At 51.9% G+C, this 23,241-nt stretch overlaps 1 protein-coding gene across 1 annotated transcript in view; it reads left to right on the top strand.

Moving 5' to 3' along the window:
* The window catches only part of ITGA11 (integrin subunit alpha 11), a 125,277-nt gene that overhangs the window by 79,724 nt on the left and 22,312 nt on the right, over window positions 1-23,241 (top strand). The window contains exons 11-17 of the mRNA XM_019647254.1: window positions 6,432-6,576; window positions 8,554-8,702; window positions 16,790-16,930; window positions 17,167-17,370; window positions 18,056-18,186; window positions 21,447-21,613; window positions 23,007-23,149. Coding sequence (XP_019502799.1) covers window positions 6,432-6,576; window positions 8,554-8,702; window positions 16,790-16,930; window positions 17,167-17,370; window positions 18,056-18,186; window positions 21,447-21,613; window positions 23,007-23,149 — 1,080 coding nt within the window. The remainder of the gene's footprint in view (window positions 1-6,431; window positions 6,577-8,553; window positions 8,703-16,789; window positions 16,931-17,166; window positions 17,371-18,055; window positions 18,187-21,446; window positions 21,614-23,006; window positions 23,150-23,241) is intronic.

Here is a 23,241-nt window from a genome sequence, read left to right as displayed (position 1 = left end):
TTCTAATACTGTGATCTGTGTATGCCCAGGAATCGGGGAACCTGACGAGAAGGGAGGTTAAGATAAGCTTCAGGTGCTTGGATTCTCTTGAGCTGAGCCCTGAAAATGGCTTGAGCAGCTCAGTGTGTCGAGCAAGATAAGTCCTTACAGGACCAGCGGGTTCCCCAGGTGCAGGGGGAAGGCCGGCAGCTCAGAGCCCCAGCTTGTTATTTAGGTCAAGGTCATGCACTGCCCTTTGCAGTTTCTTCCACATGCCCAACTCTTTTTCTATTCATCAGTCGAAGAGCCCGCCAGGGTGCCTCTCCCTATCCTGTAGATACAGGCACATTTTTATATAACCCTGAGTCTTGTTTTCAAGTGACAAGCATCTGGAAGTTTTTATCTGATAGGACGTTGAAAGAGAAGATGATTACATTTGAATTTGAGACTCCTTACTACTTCAAAGAAAAAAAATACCTTCCAAATCTAAAGGAATGGTGCAATGATGATGGGCTGTCGGGCGCTATGACAGGCCATTGGGTTGCTATTTTAGGGCACAGAGGTTTTCCAGTGCTGGCCACAGCCGTCCTGTCCCTGGGAGTCAAGCTCCACAGCTCTCAGGCACAGTCAGACCTGTCTGAAGATCAGGTGCAGGTGGATCCAGCCTTCTAGCTTTGCCCAGAGCAGATCCTGAGCCCAAGTGAGTCCATCTCGTGGATGAGCACCATCTCTCAGGCCCCATCTCACCCAGCCATGCTCCACTGACCGACAGCCTCAGAAAACTACTTCCTGCAAATGTGCTCAAGGAGCCTTCAGCTGCCCCCGGTCTGTTTAGTTATGTCAGAGGGAAGGTCTCTCTCGTCCTAGGGGAGGGACTCAGTCGAATGTTTTCAAATGACAGAGGAAAGGCCAGCGGCTTATCGCCTGGTCTGCTGCCATCTGTCTAGCAAGGAAACCATCCTTTGAGTTAGGAAGGATAAAGCAACAAGAGGAAGGAGGGACTAGAGCCTAGGGTAGGAAAAGAGACCCCAAGATATCACCTGGCTGCCTGAAGAGTTCAAGGCTCCAGGCCACAAAATTTGCACCCCAGGCTGATGGCTGAAGGTCAGAGTCACTGGGGAAACTGAGAGAGCTGGAGCCAACCCAGGAAACTCTAGTCTTGATTTGCAAACAGAAGAAAGAGAATGGTCTGGAAATTACCATCAGGAAGACCATTTGATCTAATTCCATTTGATCCTTGGTCAAATTGTAAAACAGACTTTTAAGCCAATGGTTCCATTAGCATTTGGAAATGCAAAGGTCACTAATAGCTGGAATGGCTTCTATGAATGCTGGCTGTCTACTGAGGTTGTCAAACTGGGTAATCAAGAAGCTATCAGAAAGCTTGCAGAAGGGATCCGTAGCTCCCCAGAGGGCATAGGCTGTACGAGTCTATAGTCCCAGTGAGCCACAGGGGAAGGTGTAGAGAAAGAAGAGGACCATAAATAATTGATGCCCATTGGTGACGAATGGAACCGCTGGGGTGCTCCCCGATACAAAGGCTCAACCAAGAAATTTCACATTGACTGAGCTCCACTGCAGTCCGTAAATCTCCCCCAACACCAAAAGTTTACAGAAGGAGGCAGTTTTATTAGGGTGGGTCTGTCTACACAAAACTCTTGGTAACTCACCCGAGATATGAAGAGGGCATTTTTCCTGTAACCTACACATGATGAGCTGACACCTTCCTGCCTCTTCAGCCTGTGCCCTTGCCACAGGCCCTCCTGGGGTTGAGGACTGGATAGCTGAGGTTATTGGCTATTATCGAATATTCTTAGCTGTTGAAGTCTTAAAGCTATAATCTTTCATGAGAGTTTTGCATTTGAACAAGTTTTGCATACCTGATTCGATCCGAAATGAAAGAAACCAATCCAGAATGGTGAAATGAGGGGTTGAAACCTAGAGGCTGTGAACCCCTCCCGAGACCCCCTAGCCCTAAACTGTGGAGTCTTCCCCCTGACAGCTGGGGCAGGCAGTCAGGGCTGTCCGTGGGCCCCTCCCGTGAGGACAGGACCTAGCAGCCAGCATGCTGCTCCAGACTGTTTGCAAATTACCTCCTGGCGGCAGGAATCATTTCTGGTCCGCTGGGGTCCTCCTAAGTCCAGCCCCACGTCCTCAGGCTGTGCCCTGTGTCCAGCATCTAATTCCTGGGCCTCATTTCCGGGAACTCTGAGCAGAGCAATCTCGCTTCCAGCAGCACACACAGTGAGAGCCTCCTCTTCGCAGAAAGGTGGAGGGCCTGTTTCTGGGTTTTTTCTGCCCAACCCCATCTAAACATCCTGGTTCTCATCCTCCTCATTTCCCAAAGGCTCCACTTTGAGCTTTTGGAAAATAAATCTTCTAATGCTAGCATCCCACTAGCTAAAGCATCATCCACCCTCTTGGTGATACATTTGCCTTTGAAGGAGCTCTTGGAAATAGAGTCCTGCCCCTCTACAGTCACTCTGACAGTGGGCACACAGGCACTAGGGAGCCACAGGGGAACCTGGGGGAGGAGGATACCACTCAGTGCCCGCTAGGTGGCCTCCCTGCACGCCAGCGCACAGGACCACCGGCGACCACCTCCACCTGTGTCTGCAGTCCTGCCTCTCCAAAGGACTTACTAATAAATCAAGAAAGGTTTGCTTAAAATCCTTTCCTAACTCCTCTGTGCCCTCACCCCCTCCTTCAGTTGGTCACCTCTTCCTGTGAGCCCCCAAATAGGCTGTCCTTGCCTCCATCAGAGCGCTTCTCACCAGCTGCTGTAAAGACTCATCGGTAGCACCAACCTGACTGTGAAATCTGATTCTTCGACTACTGCCTCCCAGAAGTGCTTCACGTGTGAATTACAGAATGAGAAGAACCACTGTGTACCAAGTCTTTATTAGTGGCTAAGCACGATGCTAAGAATTAAAAATGCTATTGTAATTCACACAACAAAGCAACTGAGGAACCTGAGGCTCAGAGAGAAAGAAACTCGCCCAAGGTCACACAGCTAGATGCTTTGGAAGTGGACCTAGAACTCAGAACTGTCTGTCTCCAGAGCTCATGCTCTAACCACGAGGCCAGGGATCCTCAACCTTGCCCTACTGATGATCCAGGCTGGATGCTTCTTTACCGTGGGGCCGTCCTGTGCACTGTAGGTGTTCAGCTGCATCCCTGGCCTCCACCCACCAGATGCCATAGCAACCCCAACACCACACAGAGCTGTGACAGCCAAAACTGTTCCCAGGCATTGCCAACTATTGCCTGGGAGGCTAAGCAATCCCCAGTTGAGAACCACTGCTCTAGACTACACCACTTCCAGTGCCGGGGATGTGGCCCAACCCTGGCTGGGGACCTGGGCTGGCTGGAACGTGGAGCTTAGGGAGATGCGGTCATAAGCCCAGAGAGCATTCAGCTCAGTGGCCAAGGCAAGAGTGCTGCAGAGGCCAGGTCAGGGGGCAGCTAAGAGCTGAGCTGGCGAGATCTGATGGTGGGTACTACGCTCAGGGGAGTGTCAGCACAGGTTGTCCTCAGGGAGGGCACAGACTCAGCCTCAGGCCTTCTGAGGGCTGGCCACCAAGTCTTCGCCCTCACTTCTGCACAGAGCACCAGAAAAGTCGGCTGTGTAAAGAAAGGGTCTATCTGTGCAAGGCCACCCAGGCACACCCTGGTGATTTCTGGTGGGAGTCCAGGGGCCTGGTAGGAAGGAGGCCATAAATCAGGGAGCTGGTGCCAGGCCTGGAGCATGGGCCCGGCTGTTCCCTGGAATGTCCTGCTGCTGGTTATCCAGCTGGGCCTGCATGCCTGGCTTCCTCTGTCAAGACTGTGTCCACGCCCTTCCACATTTTTTCCAAACTTAAAATGTCTGGGCTCCCCCAGCTGGGAAAAGATTGTGACATAGTGAAGTTTGCTCTGGTGGCCTTCGCGTGCTCTCTCAGCCAGCCCTCTCCTCACAGTGCACCCTGTCCTTCATGGGACTCTCCTTGGCCCCCAACAGACCCCTCTCAGGACAGGGCCTTCCGCTGGGAGCACAAGCCTGCAGTCACTACCAGGGTAAAGTGGCATGAGGTGACAGCCTGTGAGCCATCACCCAGCCCAATGCTGCAATATCCAGAAGCCGCAGTGGAATTCCCCAGCCCCACATGTGGTGAGTCAGCATCAGGTCCCCCTGCAGAGTCCCAGGCACCTGGGTTGAGCCAGCCCTTCTCTATACATCACAGAGGCTTCCAGTCCTCTACAAAGCCAAAAATCCACCTTCAAAGGCCTCTCTGTTAAGCAAAAAAGCCTGATCTGCATTTGCAAACTTGAACTTAGCAGACAGAGAGAGGGAGGAATGGAAGAGAGTGAGGTGAAGCCCAAACCTTGCACTCTGCCCAGAAGGAGTCTCAGATGGAAAATCGAAAGCAAAATCCAGAGGCCTCCAGGAAGCACATGGGTATTTTCTCCTCTCCTCAACACATCTCCCTGATTGAAGTCCCAGCCCTGCCTCTGACTTGCTGCGTGACCTTGGACAAGTCCCTTTCCCTCTCTGAACCTTGGATGTTCATTTATCAAGTACAGACAATGAGCTGGCCTCATGCAAATGGGTGACTGGATAAGAAAGTGTTCTGCAAAAGAATGGAGCACACCCCGAGTTCAAGAATGTTAGTGGTGACTTTGTGGACAGAGAGTCCCTGAGGCCCTGACCCTCATCCTGGCCCCGGACAGATTGTCAGACTCTCCCAGGCTGAGGAGTGACTAGAGGACAGGGGAGAAAGCTAATCAGAAAGCATGATGTTGAACACAACCAAGCACACCAGACTCTCCCAAGACCGACTTATTTATAGTCGTGAAAACACTGTCTGAACAGTCAGTTCTACCTCAGAATATTAGAATTTGGTAATATCAACTTTATATTTGGTAAGATCAACTTTGGTAAGATCAACTTTACTCTTTAAATTGGCGTGTTGGAAATTAGGAAAGGAAGCTTGGCTTAAGGTTTACAATCTTGTCCTCTCCACTGCCACCAATGACACAAGCACAAGGTGACCCTGCCTGTGTGTTTAGTTCACTCTGTTGGTCCCAAGGCCAGAATCACATTTTTCTATCAGCACCATTGTTTTGGGTGCGAGGGGAGATTGAGTGCCTTGGGCCCCTGAATGGTAGGAGAATCTCAAATCCAGACAGTCAGCTGGGCTTAGAAATGCTCAGTGGGAGAGAGAGGTGGCATCACCAGCTAGTACTTTGACAACCCAAAGCTAGGATACAAGCTGCTTTCCCACCTGTCAGCTCACAATCACCAAGGCAACCCAGGCAGGCGGCCCCTTCCTGCTCCCACCCCCCTTCTCATCCCTCATTGTTCCTACTCACTTCTCTCTCCCTTCTAAGTGCTTGCGGTTTGTCCTCCTGTACCCACTGGTTACATGGATTGTTTAAGGAGGGGGGATGGTGGTGGACAGGATACAGGGGCAGCCAGAGAGTGAATGGTCCCAGTCTTCAAGAAATGACCTTGGAGTCAGTAACACTTTCCCTATGGGAGCCAGAGCTTCCTGTCTTCCTGCCCCAAAATTGCAGTATCCACTTACCCTACAGCTCTGTCCTCAAGGTGTTGATTGTCACAGAGGTAGCCCTGGCTCATCTGTCCAGACGCATGTTGAGCCACTGTGCCCCGTCTCACTCAACGTTCCAGACCCATCAAACAGCATTTAGGTCCTTGAAACTAAAGGCTCTAAACTCTCTCCAGCCTCAGGGCCTTTGCACAAGTTGTCCCCATCCCCTCCAAGTGTCTACGTAAGCATCACTTATTCAAAAACGCTTTTCCTGACCCCCATCTGAATCGAAATTAAACCTCACAGTGGCATTTATTACATCCTTCATCACATTTATCAGTTTGCAAGCTATTATATTTATTTGCATATTTGTTTAGGATCTTTGAGCTCCTTGAGGGCAGGAATAATATCCCCAACACCAAACAGGTGTCTGGCACAAAGTAGACACTCAGTGAGTTTTTACTGAAAAAAAAAATGAAGAAGTAGGATTTATACACAGGGAAGCAACTCAGACACTGCAAAAGAATGTGGAAAGAGGCACGTGCAGGGGCACAGCTTGAAGGACTGTCAGCAGGGAGGAACAGTGACAGGAGATTTCCTAGAGGGGCTCTGGAGCCCAAAGAGGAATGGAGGTTCTGCTCCTGGATTTGGAGTTTCTTTCTAGAACATTCCTTCTTTCCTAAGATCCCATCCTTGGGATCAGCTTGACCCATTTTGTGCTAAGGATGGGTTGGGTCAAGAAGGTCCTTGGCTCATTTAAAATCAAGAATCTGGCTAGAAATTAGGCTGTTAAAGAACGAATTCAGGAGAAAGTACCAGAGCTGACTGGCAGATGCTTCATGGTGCAGGACCTGGTGTAGCTTCCCGGGGAGAGGCACCTATGGCAATACAAGCTGATGTGTGGCCCCTCCCCAATGTCAGGATGGGATTCTGCTGGGAGCCGTTGGCGCCTATGACTGGAATGGAGCTGTGCTAAAGGAGACCACTGGTGGGAAGGTCATTCCTCTCCGAGAGTCCTACCTGAAGGAATTCCCTGAGGAGCTCAAGAACCACGGCGCATACCTGGGTGAGAGCCAAGCGAGGGCGGCTGATGGGCGGTGGGCAAGGAGGGACCTTGGGAGAGCCAGAACCCACCCACACATGATGCAAGGGGACTGTCTGTGAGCATCCTGTGCTGATTCAGGCACAGGTCAGGGTCATCGCTTCTTCAGCCTGGAGTCCACCACGCCCTCCTGGCATGTGATAGGCTTTCCGTAAGTATTGGGTTGTCGGAAAAGTCATGACTCAGTTTTGCAATGAAAAACATAGAAAGAATGCATCATGACTTTTCTAACAACCCAATAGGTAGCATAAGTGACAAGCCATGCACCCATGCCTGAAATGTCCTCCAGTGGATGCTTCTAGACACTCCTCCTCCTCCCAGAAGACCCTGATGGGTAGAGCCAGGCTGAAGGACCCTCATAAGACCCAACTGTCCAGCCTTAACCACAGTCACAGCCTTGGGTGGGGGTCCCAAGGGAGTGCTTCCTCTCCTCCTCCTCCTCTTCCTCCTCCCTCTGGGGTTCATTCAGTGAGAGCAGTGTCTGAGGTTTCTGGAAGATTCCTCCCTACATGCCCCAAGGGAGTGGAGGGCTTGGGAGAAGGAGACTGGGAGGCTAGGCTGTCTGCCTCCACACTGAGGAGGCTGTATGGACCTCTGTCCATGGGTCCTCTTGTTAAGCCTTCAGGGAGGCTGGTCCAGCTTTCAGGGTGGCCCCGCCTGCTGATCAAAGAGCCACATGGGAGCTGAAGCCACAACCAACAGGCTGCCAAGCAGGAAGTTCTCAATGCTGCTTAGAGCTTTGAGAATCAGCTCACGCCTGCCCCCAGGACATGTGACTCCCAGGCCTCTCCTACCACCACTGTCCCTCCTTCTGAGGAAGCCCCAAAGCTCAGGGCCAATTGAGAACATTTCCAGGAGTGTACTGAGGGCTCAGCTCAAAAGAAATCTCTGTTCCACACCGGAAGGCTAATCCCACCCTAACCTCATATATTTATGGTTGTGCTAAATACACAAGCACGTTAGCCACCCCTACGCGATGCCCTTGCCTTTAATGACCTTTCAAGCCCCATTTCTCAGAACACACCTCCAAGAGTCAAAAACATTGTGTCTGGGTCCAGAGTGGACCACCCTACTGGACTCATGCTCCTAGCCACTGAATCCGCTCATCTGTGCACCCTGCTGCCAGCCACTCTGGAAGCAACCAGTGGGACCCAAGGGACAATGTTACACACACACACACACACACACACACACACACACACAGTAAAAGAGACATCCATTTCCCAGCCCAGGAGCTGCCCAACAGGCTTGACACCCGTCTAGAAAGTGGGACTCTAGACTGTGCACACCTGCCAGGGCCCCACTTTCAAGAGAGTTGCCTGAAGATGCTACCTGTTCACCTCCTGGTTGCTGGCTAGGCAACTCAAGAGTCACAGTGATCAGGCAACACCATCCTGAGAACACGGATTGGCGCCTTTCCAAAAAGCCCCAGGTTTCCATCTCTTCCTCTTGGGCGTGGTGTATGTGTGGACTGCGAGGAACTTGGGAGCCCCCTCCTTTGAGTCTGCAAAGCTTTGGAGCTGCAAGCATTCCTGAGATCCTTACACCTACAGAGCCAACATTAGTTTTCATAAACCACTTAGAAGGGATTTATGGTAATGAAAAGCATACTCGTTGGTCCCCAAGAAAAACAACTGATGGGGATCAAAATCCAAGCCTGCCCAATATAAAATGAAATGTGGCTAAGGGTTCGCCCTTCTGCCCCCTCCTTTGGGTGAAGGAGGGGAGGTGTACATTCCAGGTCAGCTATGCTTTGTAGTTGTCCCACCTGGCTTCCTTTATTCTCTCCAGCCAGGGGTCGGGTGCAGGCCTGTGACTGACTGCTTTGCGGTATCACGTTTGCCTGGCCTGCCCTCCGGCACAGCTGAGCCATTCGTCAGGCTCTGGCAAGGTCTGCTGAGGATGCGGGGCCAGAGACAAGTCTGTTTCCTCCTGTGGCAGGGTACACAGTCACATCGGTCGTGTCCTCCAGGCAGGGGCGGGTGTACGTGGCTGGAGCCCCCCGGTTCAACCACACAGGCAAAGTCATCCTGTTCACCATGCACAACAACCGGAGTCTCACCATCCACCAGGCCCTGCGGGGCGAGCAGGTAACTAAGGGGGAGGCTGGGAGGAAGGTGGCCGTGGGGGCAGGACAAACGGGAAAGGCTGGGCTGGAGAGGTCTCCGGAGCTCACCTCTTCCCTCTCAGTAGGACTGTCCCCAGACTCACAAACATCCTTCCTCATTGGGGAGCATGACCTCCTTCATACCAGGCTTGGAGCTGGATGGTCCCATCCCCAGAAAGCCAGGCCCTGGTCGCTGCTGCAGCAAAGAGAAGCTGGAGAATGCGCTTGCCCCCATTTCATGGACCCGTTGTCTCTGGTGCATTCACCCAATTTCTGTCCCTGACTGCCAGCTCCTCCCTGGTCATGTCTAGAGTTCTGAGCTAGAGGCAGCAAGGGGCGGTCATGTTCCTCAGGCCACCTTCATGCTGCCAGAAGTGGGAGGAGTTGTGCGTCCACCCACATGAGGCCCCTTTGGTTCACAAAGATGCCAATTTCTTTCCTTTTCCTGGAATGGTAACAACGCAGAATGGTACAGCGGCCAAGGCCACTACCCTGCCTGGGATGTGGTGGGCAACCGGACTGCTGCGAAGAGTCTCATGTTGGATGGTCATGAATGCACATTAGAAAGCTATGATAAGAGTCATCGGTGGTGAAAAGATCAGAAAACAGGGTTCTGATCCAAGTCATTTCAGAAAACAAGGTTGTGATCCCAAGCCAAGGAAAACTGTGGTCCTGAGAAGCAACATAACTTTTCCAAGGTTATAGAGTGAATTCATGGCTGGGTCAAGTTCAGAACCCAGAAGTCTTGGCGGGGCTGTCTGCATTATGCTACCTCCTTATCCCCAACAATCCCAAAACCAGGCCTCAGCCCCTCCTGACGGGCAGCACCCAGCATCCACGGCACCGTGGGCCTGAGCTGGGCCCTGTCCAGGTCCTTATTGTTCTCAGCTCACCCTCAGCCTGGAAATAGCTCTGCCTCCTGCATTGTCTACTGCCCTTGGCCTGTCACCAGGAAGACAAGCTCCTCACTGGGTCTAACCTAAACCCCTCCAGCTATAGGAAGCCATCATTCCACCAGTCCTCTTCCGTCTCAAGGGCACTGCTCTGTCCCCCAGCCTCCACCCTGCCTCCACCCACACTCCGCCCAAGGCCAGCTCTTAGGGGAATCCAAGTCTAGGCCTTGAGAGCTGTAGGGAATTTGCTGATGAATTTATGACATTTTTACTGCCCGGTTCCGCCTCCAACATCCGAACGAGAAACCGCAGTGCTGAAGGCAGCTAAATTAAGTGGATTCCAAATCACGGTGACCCACATAGCTGAGGCCACATATTTAGACACATGCCTCCCTCCCTCTCCCCTTATTTGCTCTGTCTGCCTCTTAATTACTTTAGGCGGGCACATCTCTTCCCTCCCTCACCCAGTGTTTAGGATTTCCTTTTTCTCTCTTCTGTATTTTTATCTTTCCCCTCAATTAAAAGCTGTTCATGCTTGAGGATAGATTTCTTCTGAAAGCACCCTAAGCCAGGAGATGGCTGGGGGAGAGAGAGTCACAGACCCCAGTTGGCTGTGACAAGCCTTCTCACCTTGGGCAAGTGACTCAGATTCTCTGAGCTTCAGATTCTGTCCTATAAAAGGAGGACAACCATCTCTTGTACTAACGCGAGGCTGTAAAGGGTGTCATGCAGGGCCTGTCTGTGGGAAGGGCCCCTTTCCTTTCCTAAGTGGCCCACTGGTCCAATAAACATTTACTGAGAACCTCCTGCACGCCAGGCAGGGCACCCAGGCCTGGAGGGAACACAACACGAGGCTCCTGTGGAGGGGACAGGTACTGACGGGAGTAGTATGGGGCTCGGGGAGCGTCCAGGAGGGGCACTCGCTGAGGGCGTAGAGCGGGGAAGGACCGGGACGCTTCTGACAGGAAGTGCCCTGAGGAATGACAGCCACGCAAGGGGAGAGAGGATGGTAGACTGGTGTGCTGACAAGAGAAAAGTATGTGCAAAGGGAAGCCGGCAAGCCAGCCAGGGCCAGGGGCTTTTGAGGAAGAGAAAGCATTGGGTACCGCAGGGAGAGTCATGGGAACCAGAAGGTGGGGGCAGAGGCTGGGGGGGAGGGCGGCAGGGCCAGCAGGGTCACACTGAAGAGTCGACTTTTTCCTAAAAGCAAGGGGAATGGTATGACCAGCTGCTCGAGCCTATTCTGGTCACCCATAGGGATGGATTAGCGGGACTAGCCTGGAGGCACCGGGACTCTTTGGATGGTGCCTGATCTGAGGAAGCAGCAGCAGAGGAGGAGAGTAGATGGATTTGGGGCGTGTTTGGCAAGCACCAGGCAGAGCTTGCTGGGAGACTGCAAGTGAGCGGGGTAGAGGATGGAGCCAGGGAGGACCCTCTGATTGAGTGGATTGAGTGAGTGGATGGAGCCCTCACTGAGGCGGGGAGCATGGCACTCGAGGTGGGAGAGGAACACACTGAGTACTCAAATGCTGAAAAGAAATCGTAATTTACCATACAAGCTGCTAATCCCAGAGTTATTTGTGACTTTAGAAATTGAAACGAGCAAAATATCCCACAATGGAGGACTGATGAAACACATTTGGCACATGCATAATTTGAAAAATTATAGAATCACCAATGATTGTGTTGTAGGAAAAAATAAAGTGGTCCACTGTTTTATTAAAANATACAAGCTGATGTGTGGCCCCTCCCCAATGTCAGGATGGGATTCTGCTGGGAGCCGTTGGCGCCTATGACTGGAATGGAGCTGTGCTAAAGGAGACCACTGGTGGGAAGGTCATTCCTCTCCGAGAGTCCTACCTGAAGGAATTCCCTGAGGAGCTCAAGAACCACGGCGCATACCTGGGTGAGAGCCAAGCGAGGGCGGCTGATGGGCGGTGGGCAAGGAGGGACCTTGGGAGAGCCAGAACCCACCCACACATGATGCAAGGGGACTGTCTGTGAGCATCCTGTGCTGATTCAGGCACAGGTCAGGGTCATCGCTTCTTCAGCCTGGAGTCCACCACGCCCTCCTGGCATGTGATAGGCTTTCCGTAAGTATTGGGTTGTCGGAAAAGTCATGACTCAGTTTTGCAATGAAAAACATAGAAAGAATGCATCATGACTTTTCTAACAACCCAATAGGTAGCATAAGTGACAAGCCATGCACCCATGCCTGAAATGTCCTCCAGTGGATGCTTCTAGACACTCCTCCTCCTCCCAGAAGACCCTGATGGGTAGAGCCAGGCTGAAGGACCCTCATAAGACCCAACTGTCCAGCCTTAACCACAGTCACAGCCTTGGGTGGGGGTCCCAAGGGAGTGCTTCCTCTCCTCCTCCTCCTCTTCCTCCTCCCTCTGGGGTTCATTCAGTGAGAGCAGTGTCTGAGGTTTCTGGAAGATTCCTCCCTACATGCCCCAAGGGAGTGGAGGGCTTGGGAGAAGGAGACTGGGAGGCTAGGCTGTCTGCCTCCACACTGAGGAGGCTGTATGGACCTCTGTCCATGGGTCCTCTTGTTAAGCCTTCAGGGAGGCTGGTCCAGCTTTCAGGGTGGCCCCGCCTGCTGATCAAAGAGCCACATGGGAGCTGAAGCCACAACCAACAGGCTGCCAAGCAGGAAGTTCTCAATGCTGCTTAGAGCTTTGAGAATCAGCTCACGCCTGCCCCCAGGACATGTGACTCCCAGGCCTCTCCTACCACCACTGTCCCTCCTTCTGAGGAAGCCCCAAAGCTCAGGGCCAATTGAGAACATTTCCAGGAGTGTACTGAGGGCTCAGCTCAAAAGAAATCTCTGTTCCACACCGGAAGGCTAATCCCACCCTAACCTCATATATTTATGGTTGTGCTAAATACACAAGCACGTTAGCCACCCCTACGCGATGCCCTTGCCTTTAATGACCTTTCAAGCCCCATTTCTCAGAACACACCTCCAAGAGTCAAAAACATTGTGTCTGGGTCCAGAGTGGACCACCCTACTGGACTCATGCTCCTAGCCACTGAATCCGCTCATCTGTGCACCCTGCTGCCAGCCACTCTGGAAGCAACCAGTGGGACCCAAGGGACAATGTTACACACACACACACACACACACACACACACACACACAGTAAAAGAGACATCCATTTCCCAGCCCAGGAGCTGCCCAACAGGCTTGACACCCGTCTAGAAAGTGGGACTCTAGACTGTGCACACCTGCCAGGGCCCCACTTTCAAGAGAGTTGCCTGAAGATGCTACCTGTTCACCTCCTGGTTGCTGGCTAGGCAACTCAAGAGTCACAGTGATCAGGCAACACCATCCTGAGAACACGGATTGGCGCCTTTCCAAAAAGCCCCAGGTTTCCATCTCTTCCTCTTGGGCGTGGTGTATGTGTGGACTGCGAGGAACTTGGGAGCCCCCTCCTTTGAGTCTGCAAAGCTTTGGAGCTGCAAGCATTCCTGAGATCCTTACACCTACAGAGCCAACATTAGTTTTCATAAACCACTTAGAAGGGATTTATGGTAATGAAAAGCATACTCGTTGGTCCCCAAGAAAAACAACTGATGGGGATCAAAAACCAAGCCTGCCCAATATAAAATGAAATGTGGCTAAGGGTTCGCCCTTCTGCCCCCTCCTTTGGGTGAAGGAGGGGAGGTGTACATTCCAGGTCAGCTATGCTTTGTAGTTGTCCCACCTGGCTTCCTTTATTCTCTCCAGCCAGGGGTCGGGTGCAGGCCTGTGACTGACTGCTTTGCGGTATCACGTTTGCCTGGCCTGCCCTCCGGCACAGCTGAGCCATTCGTCAGGCTCTGGCAAGGTCTGCTGAGGATGCGGGGCCAGAGACAAGTCTGTTTCCTCCTGTGGCAGGGTACACAGTCACATCGGTCGTGTCCTCCAGGCAGGGGCGGGTGTACGTGGCTGGAGCCCCCCGGTTCAACCACACAGGCAAAGTCATCCTGTTCACCATGCACAACAACCGGAGTCTCACCATCCACCAGGCCCTGCGGGGCGAGCAGGTAACTAAGGGGGAGGCTGGGAGGAAGGTGGCCGTGGGGGCAGGACAAACGGGAAAGGCTGGGCTGGAGAGGTCTCCGGAGCTCACCTCTTCCCTCTCAGTAGGACTGTCCCCAGACTCACAAACATCCTTCCTCATTGGGGAGCATGACCTCCTTCATACCAGGCTTGGAGCTGGATGGTCCCATCCCCAGAAAGCCAGGCCCTGGTCGCTGCTGCAGCAAAGAGAAGCTGGAGAATGCGCTTGCCCCCATTTCATGGACCCGTTGTCTCTGGTGCATTCACCCAATTTCTGTCCCTGACTGCCAGCTCCTCCCTGGTCATGTCTAGAGTTCTGAGCTAGAGGCAGCAAGGGGCGGTCATGTTCCTCAGGCCACCTTCATGCTGCCAGAAGTGGGAGGAGTTGTGCGTCCACCCACATGAGGCCCCTTTGGTTCACAAAGATGCCAATTTCTTTCCTTTTCCTGGAATGGTAACAACGCAGAATGGTACAGCGGCCAAGGCCACTACCCTGCCTGGGATGTGGTGGGCAACCGGACTGCTGCGAAGAGTCTCATGTTGGATGGTCATGAATGCACATTAGAAAGCTATGATAAGAGTCATCGGTGGTGAAAAGATCAGAAAACAGGGTTCTGATCCAAGTCATTTCAGAAAACAAGGTTGTGATCCCAAGCCAAGGAAAACTGTGGTCCTGAGAAGCAACATAGCTTTTCCAAGGTTATAGAGTGAATTCATGGCTGGGTCAAGTTCAGAACCCAGAAGTCTTGGCGGGGCTGTCTGCATTATGCTACCTCCTTATCCCCAACAATCCCAAAACCAGGCCTCAGCCCCTCCTGACGGGCAGCACCCAGCATCCACGGCACCGTGGGCCTGAGCTGGGCCCTGTCCAGGTCCTTATTGTTCTCAGCTCACTCTCAGCCTGGAAATAGCTCTGCCTCCTGCATTGTCTACTGCCCTTGGCCTGTCACCAGGAAGACAAGCTCCTCACTGGGTCTAACCTAAACCCCTCCAGCTATAGGAAGCCATCATTCCACCAGTCCTCTTCCGTCTCAAGGGCACTGCTCTGTCCCCCAGCCTCCACCCTGCCTCCACCCACACTCCGCCCAAGGCCAGCTCTTAGGGGAATCCAAGTCTAGGCCTTGAGAGCTGTAGGGAATTTGCTGATGAATTTATGACATTTTTACTGCCCGGTTCCGCCTCCAACATCCGAACGAGAAACCGCAGTGCTGAAGGCAGCTAAATTAAGTGGATTCCAAATCACGGTGACCCACATAGCTGAGGCCACATATTTAGACACATGCCTCCCTCCCTCTCCCCTTATTTGCTCTGTCTGCCTCTTAATTACTTTAGGCGGGCACATCTCTTCCCTCCCTCACCCAGTGTTTAGGATTTCCTTTTTCTCTCTTCTGTATTTTTATCTTTCCCCTCAATTAAAAGCTGTTCATGCTTGAGGATAGATTTCTTCTGAAAGCACCCTAAGCCAGGAGATGGCTGGGGGAGAGAGAGTCACAGACCCCAGTTGGCTGTGACAAGCCTTCTCACCTTGGGCAAGTGACTCAGATTCTCTGAGCTTCAGATTCTGTCCTATAAAAGGAGGACAACCATCTCTTGTACTAACGCGAGGCTGTAAAGGGTGTCATGCAGGGCCTGTCTGTGGGAAGGGCCCCTTTCCTTTCCTAAGTGGCCCACTGGTCCAATAAACATTTACTGAGAACCTCCTGCACGCCAGGCAGGGCACCCAGGCCTGGAGGGAACACAACACGAGGCTCCTGTGGAGGGGACAGGTACTGACGGGAGTAGTATGGGGCTCGGGGAGCGTCCAGGAGGGGCACTCGCTGAGGGCGTAGAGCGGGGAAGGACCGGGACGCTTCTGACAGGAAGTGCCCTGAGGAATGACAGCCACGCAAGGGGAGAGAGGATGGTAGACTGGTGTGCTGACAAGAGAAAAGTATGTGCAAAGGGAAGCCGGCAAGCCAGCCAGGGCCAGGGGCTTTTGAGGAAGAGAAAGCATTGGGTACCGCAGGGAGAGGCATGGGAACCAGAAGGTGGGGGCAGAGGCTGGGGGGGAGGGCGGCAGGGCCAGCAGGGTCACACTGAAGAGTCGACTTTTTCCTAAAAGCAAGGGGAATGGTATGACCAGCTGCTCGAGCCTATTCTGGTCACCCATAGGGATGGATTAGCGGGACTAGCCTGGAGGCACCGGGACTCTTTGGATGGTGCCTGATCTGAGGAAGCAGCAGCAGAGGAGGAGAGTAGATGGATTTGGGGCGTGTTTGGCAAGCACCAGGCAGAGCTTGCTGGGAGACTGCAAGTGAGCGGGGTAGAGGATGGAGCCAGGGAGGACCCTCTGATTGAGTGGATTGAGTGAGTGGATGGAGCCCTCACTGAGGCGGGGAGCATGGCACTCGAGGTGGGAGAGGAACACACTGAGTACTCAAATGCTGAAAAGAAATCGTAATTTACCATACAAGCTGCTAATCCCAGAGTTATTTGTGACTTTAGAAATTGAAACGAGCAAAATGTCCCACAATGGAGGACTGATGAAACACATTTGGCACATGCATAATTTGAAAAATTATAGAATCACCAATGATTGTGTTGTAGGAAAAAATAAAGTGGCCCACTGTTTTATTAAAAAATCAGTATATAACCTATATATATAGTATGATGCCCGAGTGGAAAAAATAAAACCATATATACACACACAAATAAGCCACACCCTCTAGAGAAAACAGACTAGAAGAAAATACCCTAAAACGTTCATTGTAGTTATAGTTGGATGTTTGGACTACGGGTGACTTTTATTTCCCTCTTTATGCCTTTTTTTGTATATTGATCATTTTTTGCCATGATAATGTATTGATTACAAACAGAATAAAGAGCAATCAATAAAAGTAAACAATGGAAAGAATGAAGAGCTGAGGTTGGGATGGATAACAGGAGAAAAGAGGGGAAGGAAGGACAGACTGACCAGGCGAGTCCACTCCATGGGAGGGGCCGGGGAGAGAGGGCGTGAGAAGGGAAGGACCCTTCTCGTTTGTTCACGAAAAATTCTGAGTCAAAGGCTGTCCTTGGTTCCCCTGCACCTGAGAGCAAGGCCTCTCAGCAGCCCATTCCCACTGCCCTCTCTCCATCCCTGTGCCGCAGATAGGCTCTTATTATGGGAGTGAGATCACCTCGGTGGACATCGATGGCGACGGTGTGACCGATGTCCTGCTGGTGGGCGCACCCATGTACTTCAGCGAGGGCCGAGAGCGGGGCAGGGTGTACGTCTACAACCTGAGACAGGTACTGCTGCATGGGGGCTGGCAGCCTCCCAGGGACAACTGCCCCCTGCCTTCACTCTGGTATCCATGAGGGGAACTGGGTCACTAGAGACGCTAGCGCCCGCCTACTGAGCCAGGCCAGGGAGGACGGGAACCTCCTCTGTCACTGGAGCGGCGATGCTGGGAAACAGCTGCAGGCCAGAGAGGAGCATGACCCCAAGGGTCTCCCTGAGCCTTTTGCTGCCCCTGGTTTTACAGAACAGGTTTGTTTATAATGGGACGCTGAAGGATTCCCACAGTTACCAGAATGCCCGATTCGGGTCCTCCATCGCCTCCGTGCGGGACCTCAATCAAGATTCCTACAACGACGTGGTGGTGGGAGCCCCTTTGGAGGACAACCATGCAGGCGTCATCTACATCTTCCATGGCTTCCGTGGCCACCTCCTGAAGACGCCGAAGCAGGTAGCACTGCCCCTGGTCAATGGACGGAGCTGGGACACGGAAGCCTAGTAGCTCCTGCTTGGTCATTGGTTGCAGGGTTGCCTTCTGTGTCCTCACCCAGGGAAGGATTCTGATCTGTCCTAGCTCGACTGGCCTTGTGTCAAAATCATGAAATGCGTGCATTTATCTTCAGGCCCTTCCACACCACCCTTTGGGCACCCTCTCCCTGCTTAACTTTACTTCCACAACAACAGCAGCAAAACCCCAGGGACCTGAACTTCACCCCCTCCACATGCTCTCATGCACTTGGCCACAAATGGAGAACTCCTACCTGGGTTCGCTCTTCTCCAGAAAGGCTTCCTGCTGGAAACCTTACTCACCTCAAAAGTGGCCCATCCCAGGTCCCATCCCGTCAGGGTCATCATTTTTGCTTATGTATGTTATTAGTAAGATAATCTAATATATCATGGTTGGAGATACTGATGGGTTAGATGCCAGGCAACATGTTTTACACTTAATGGAGAACTCTGTGAGACACAGTATTTTAGTCCAAGAGAATGACTTCATGGTAGGACTTTCAGGTGCCAGCACAGACCAGGAAAGGAGATAGCTTTGGGCTGGAGACGTGGTTTCTACCCCTTAGGGTGGCCCTGCCCCACCCTGCACTAACAGTGCCCAGTCCCAGCTTTTTCTCTCCACTCCCTAGAGAATCGCCGCCTCAGAGCTGGCTCCTGGCCTCCAGTATTTTGGCTGCAGCATCCACGGGCAACTGGACCTCAGCGAGGATGGGCTTGTTGACCTGGCAGTGGGCGCCCTTGGCAATGCTGTGATTTTGTGGTTGGTTCCCGCTTTTCTTGACTCTTGGGCTCTCCTGAGGGTCACGATGGATACAGGGTTTAAAAGATATGCTTTAGGATCTTTGTCCCTTGTCTTTAATCATTGTCAGCCAAATTCACCCTGTTCTTATCCCACGGTGATTACAAATCTTTTTATGGAATGACTAGGAGTTATTTTGAAGTCCCAATCCCTCTTCTCAATGGAGTTCTAAGATTTTCTAACACTTTAGAGTCAAAAACCCCTCAGAATTTGCCCTAAAAGTTCCGGCTCCTCAGGCATTTCTTCGACTTCAGCTTTTCAAGCTACTTAAAGGGACAGGCTGAGCATACTCTTATCTGCTGAGAGGACCATCCTTCTCCCCTAGTGTGAAAGGATGTTTATGTAATACAGAGATTTCTTTCCGCCAAACCCTTCTGAGTTTTTGTTTCCTTTTTCAGGTCCTCATTCTGTACTAACCCATCAGATATTTGCTGAGGGTCTCAAAACAAAAGCTTTCAAAAAGTCTATATATTTTATCATGTCATATGTTGGCTACTTTTTTTTTTAAAGATTTTATTGGGGAATCGCAAAAGGGGAACAGACATGTTGCTGTCCTTTTTTTTGTTCTTCAGTCTAGTTGTGGAGGATGTTGCTTCACTGGCCCATGTTGGTATTATCATTGCGCTCTTCCCGGGTGAGGCAGATCAGTCGCCGGCCACTGGACGGCCACTCACGGCTGCTCTTGGCAGCTCATTCTGGCTGCTGGCCACTCACGGTAGCTTACGGGAGCTCCACTGCAGCAGGGGCTGCAGCCTACGCCATCGCCAGCGACTCATGGCAGCCCAGCTCCAGGTTGAGCTGTTGTTCACCATCTTAGCTGTAGAGGGTGCAGTGTCATTGGCCCTCATGTGGGATCTGAACCAGGGCCCTGCTGCTCAGGGCTGGTGTTCCAAGCCAACTCTTAACCAATGTGCCACTCAGTCGGCCCTGTTGACTACTTTTTGAGCAAAAAAAGATTTTTTTAATAAGAACTCTTTCATATATGTTGATGAGATTTTTTTTTCATCATAAACAGAAAAACTTAAAGAAAATTTGTAAAATAAATAGCTCAGCGTTTCACCTCCTTAACCTTACCACTACTAACATTTTGGCATATTTCTTTCTAACATTTTTCCGCTTGCATATAATGTTATTTAAATGCAATTGCATTTTTTCATAGAACTTATAAAAAGGCACTAAACAGAGCTATCATGTGACTTCACAGGGAGAACAAAGGAGGAGGGGCTCTATTCTTGGGCCTCAAGAGTACTACAATCCCATTGGGAAATTCCTTCGTCCAGGTTTTCTAGAAAACAGCTTGTCCATTAATGCTTTTCTGAGGGAGGAGGTTGGGGGACCTGCAATCCCAGAAGCAGAAGTGAGGGCCAAAGGAAACTAAAGCAAGAAAGGAGAGCAGATACGAGGGGGTGCATTGCTGAACTAGCCGCAGTCTCATGGGTGCAGCTTCTTGCTCAGTCTCTGCAGAGGGGGAATAGAACCTCTGCTTCCTGCAACAGCCCATCAAGGGGAGGAAGGGGTAGCAGGGTGTCTGCGGGCTCCTCATGTCTCCTGGTTGCTGTGGCCAAAGCTTCAGCTGCCCCACACCCCAGGTGGTATCCCTGGAACTCTAGGCAGCACTAGAGAGAAGGGTCTCGAGGGATGTAGCCTAGGAACTCGGCCTAGTTCTCTTTGAAGATCTGCTCTGCATGTGGGGGCTCTTAGGTCTTTGGTGGTGGAAGCAGCAGCAGCAGCTTAGGTGGTAAAGGTATTTGCTGTGTTGGTTCCAGCCAGGAAGCAAGACAGGTGACCCAAACCCAGGGTGGGGGTAGACGTAGCCTAGCCTTAGGGTGACATATAAACTAAGTCCTTTACAAAAAACAAGATACAGACACATGAGAACACACATACCAAGAGCGTCCGTCTCGCAGAAAGGATTGAATCAAGCTCTAGCTTCTGAGCTCTACACCAAAGTGCTGCCTCGGTAGTGACGAGCTTGTGGGCTGGAGCCCTCTGGGGAGACTTTATGGTCCAACCCCATGGATCTCACAGGTGACTGCCCGTTAGGATCACCTGGGGAGCTTTTAAAACTCTCACTGCTCAGGCTTTACCCAGAACACTTAAAGCAGAATTTCAGGGGGAGGGGCCAGGCAGCAGCAGTTTTTAAAAACTCCCAGGTGTTTCTTTCCAATGGGCTGCCAAGCTTGAGAACCACTGATGTAAGCTATTACGTTAACACAGCACTCTACACTATCTCACTTACCTGCTATGATTCTCACAATTCCGCTTAGGAGAGATCACGTGACCTGCCTAAGGTCTCATAAGGAACCAACAGAGCCAAGACTCACATTCATCTTTTTCATTCCACAGCACAAAGGAGGCGGAACCCCCTTATGCTAAGAAGAGCAGAGTATTAGCACAGATGATCACACTGAAATTCTGAAGCATCTAAATCACACTACACTTATTTATTTTTATATAAATGCATGGTTTGGAAAGGCAATCATTTCATTCCCTAACTGTGTTTGACTCAGACCAGTAGAAGAATTAAGTGACTTTCCTTGGCTACCAGGATGGGTAGTGTCAGGTGAATGGGCTCAGAGTCCCTGGAACAGGGACGGTTCCCCACTGTGACTGCACATTGCAGTCGCCGGGGGAGCTGTAACGCCTGTGTTCTTCAAAGTGTGGTCCAGGGACCAGTGGCATCAGCATCACCCTAGAACTTGCTAGAAATGCAGCATCTGTGCACACCTATCAGATCAGGATCTGTGTTTTCGCAGGTCCCCAGGAGATACCCAAACATGTGAAAGCCTGAGAAACACAGCTTTCAGACATGTTGCTGCTGGTTCTGATTTAATTTGACTGGGAGTACAGCTTGGGCACCAGAATTTTTTAAGCTCTCCAGGTTATTCTAATGTATATCAGGGGTGGGAACCACTGATCTAAAAGTGATGAGGAGGCAAAAGGAAGTCAGTATGGTCTGCATCAAGGAAAACAATGAAGGGCTGCTTCGAGGGGCTAGGAGGTCCCTGAGCCCACCCCTCATCACCTGTGCAATGTTTTGCCCAAACCTTTGACATCTGGAGTCTTTCTCTGTCCCACCCCCACCGCCTCACCTCACCCTCCAGTGGTGGTTTTGCAGATTCCACTCCCATCTGGTTCGCCACCTTTCCCCCAGGTCACAGCAGGGCCGCCTTGAACCCTGCCCCACCCCAGCTACCTACCTACCTGCCCTTCTCCTCTAGGTCCCGCCCTGTGGTTCAGATCAATGCCAGCCTCCACTTTGAGCCACCCAAGATCAACATCTTTCACAGAGATTGCAAACGCAGCGGCAGAGACGCCACCTGCCTGGCCGCCTTCCTCTGCTTCACACCTGTCTTCCTGGCACCCCACTTCCAAACAGCAACAGTCGGTAAACATGGCCCCTACCTCTTCCGGCTCCAGTCTCCCCTGTGAACTTTGGAATTGTTCTGTTTCAAAACCGGGGCTTTTGAGGTAGCGGGTTTTAAATGCCAGGTCACACCTAGTGCCACATTTGATGACTGCTAGATGCCCATTTGATACTTTTAATTCCAAACAACAGAGAAGGGATATCATGCCAGGGTGAGATGGCAGTGAGAAGTGGAGACCAACGAGGGAAAGCCAGAGGAAGAAGGAAATGGTTGGGGTGCAGAGTTTGGATCAGAACAGAGGACTGGAAGCAATGGAACAAACTGGGGTTTGGAAGCCATGGAGTCAACCTGGTTGCAAAAGAAGAGTCAGACCCAGGAGAGGGAGCTGGAAACCAGGGGCTCAGGTGTACAAAGACCCCACTAGCAGCGGTCACTTCTCAGAGTGGGCGTGAGTCTGCAGTAGGGCCGTTTCCTTCTGAGAATCCATCACCTCCTGCCAAGGCTGGGGTCAGACACTGGCTCATGGCAGCCCTGGGTTCAGGCAACCCCAGGAAGTGATAGTTGCAGGTTTGGGACCAGGCTGGGTCCGTGAGGAAATGGGGACCACAGAGAGGTTCTCAGCGAAGGAGCAGAGCCAACCAGACAAAGAGGAAACGGGTACCCAGGGGGGAAAATAAGAACAAAGGCAGGCCTGGGTGGCTATGCCCTTCTTTCAATTTCTATCTATGAAAGGAGCAAGATGCAAGAACCTGGTGTGCCCAGAGGGTTGGCTGGGGTACAGCAGAATGGACTGAGCTTTTCCTGGAATTAGTAAAAGATCAGCCTAGCTGAAGGGGAGAAGGCTGCTGGCTTTCAACCCCAGAACAGTCTTAAGTTTGAGGAGTTGGTGGGAAGCTGGTGGGAGCTGGTCAGCCCTCCCTAGTGTGATGGGAACTGCCACCTGCAGAGGCTCTGACCCAGACATGATGGGATCCCAGAGCCAAGGGTGAGAGCTAGGAAGGGGGGTGGGAAGAGAAGGGTGTGTTGACTCCAGGAGGGGCTCCAACGACCATCGCATCACCCTGACCTCCTCTCCCACCCCGTCCTGTCTCCTCTCCTCTTCTACCACATGTTCTTTCCCCTCCATTTCTTCCTCTTCCTACTTCCCTTCACTGTCAGCCCCATCTTCCCTGCTCCTCCTTCTGCCTCCCCCTTCTCTTCAGTTCCTTCCTTTCCCCCTTTCACTTGCTCTCCGCATGGGAATTTTCCACCCACACTGGGCCTGGTGAGGGGAGAGGAGCAGCTCTTCTCTGGTCAGCCTGGAGGGCTTCCTGGAGGAGGCTGACTCTCCAGAGGCTATTTTAAAACAAAGGCAAACAGTCTTGAATAGAAATATGGCCCCACCTTCATGGTCTTGCCCTCTACTTCCTCCAGGCATCACGTACAATGCCACCATGGACGAGAGGCGGTACACACCACGGGCCCACCTGGATGAGGGCGGAGACCGCTACACCAACAGGGCTGCCCTACTCTCCTCCAGCCAGGAACACTGTGAGCGGATCAACTTCCATGTTCTGGTGAGCCTGACGCCCAGCAGCCGCACCAGCAGAGCCCAAGTTTCTACAGGAAGGGGACGCAGAGCTGGAGGAGGTGCTGCCATAGGAGAGGC

Source organism: Hipposideros armiger, unplaced genomic scaffold, assembly GCF_001890085.2.
Source record: "Hipposideros armiger isolate ML-2016 unplaced genomic scaffold, ASM189008v1 scaffold_110, whole genome shotgun sequence".
Lineage (NCBI taxonomy): Eukaryota > Metazoa > Chordata > Mammalia > Chiroptera > Hipposideridae > Hipposideros > Hipposideros armiger.
This window is presented reverse-complemented; position numbering and strand designations above follow the sequence as displayed.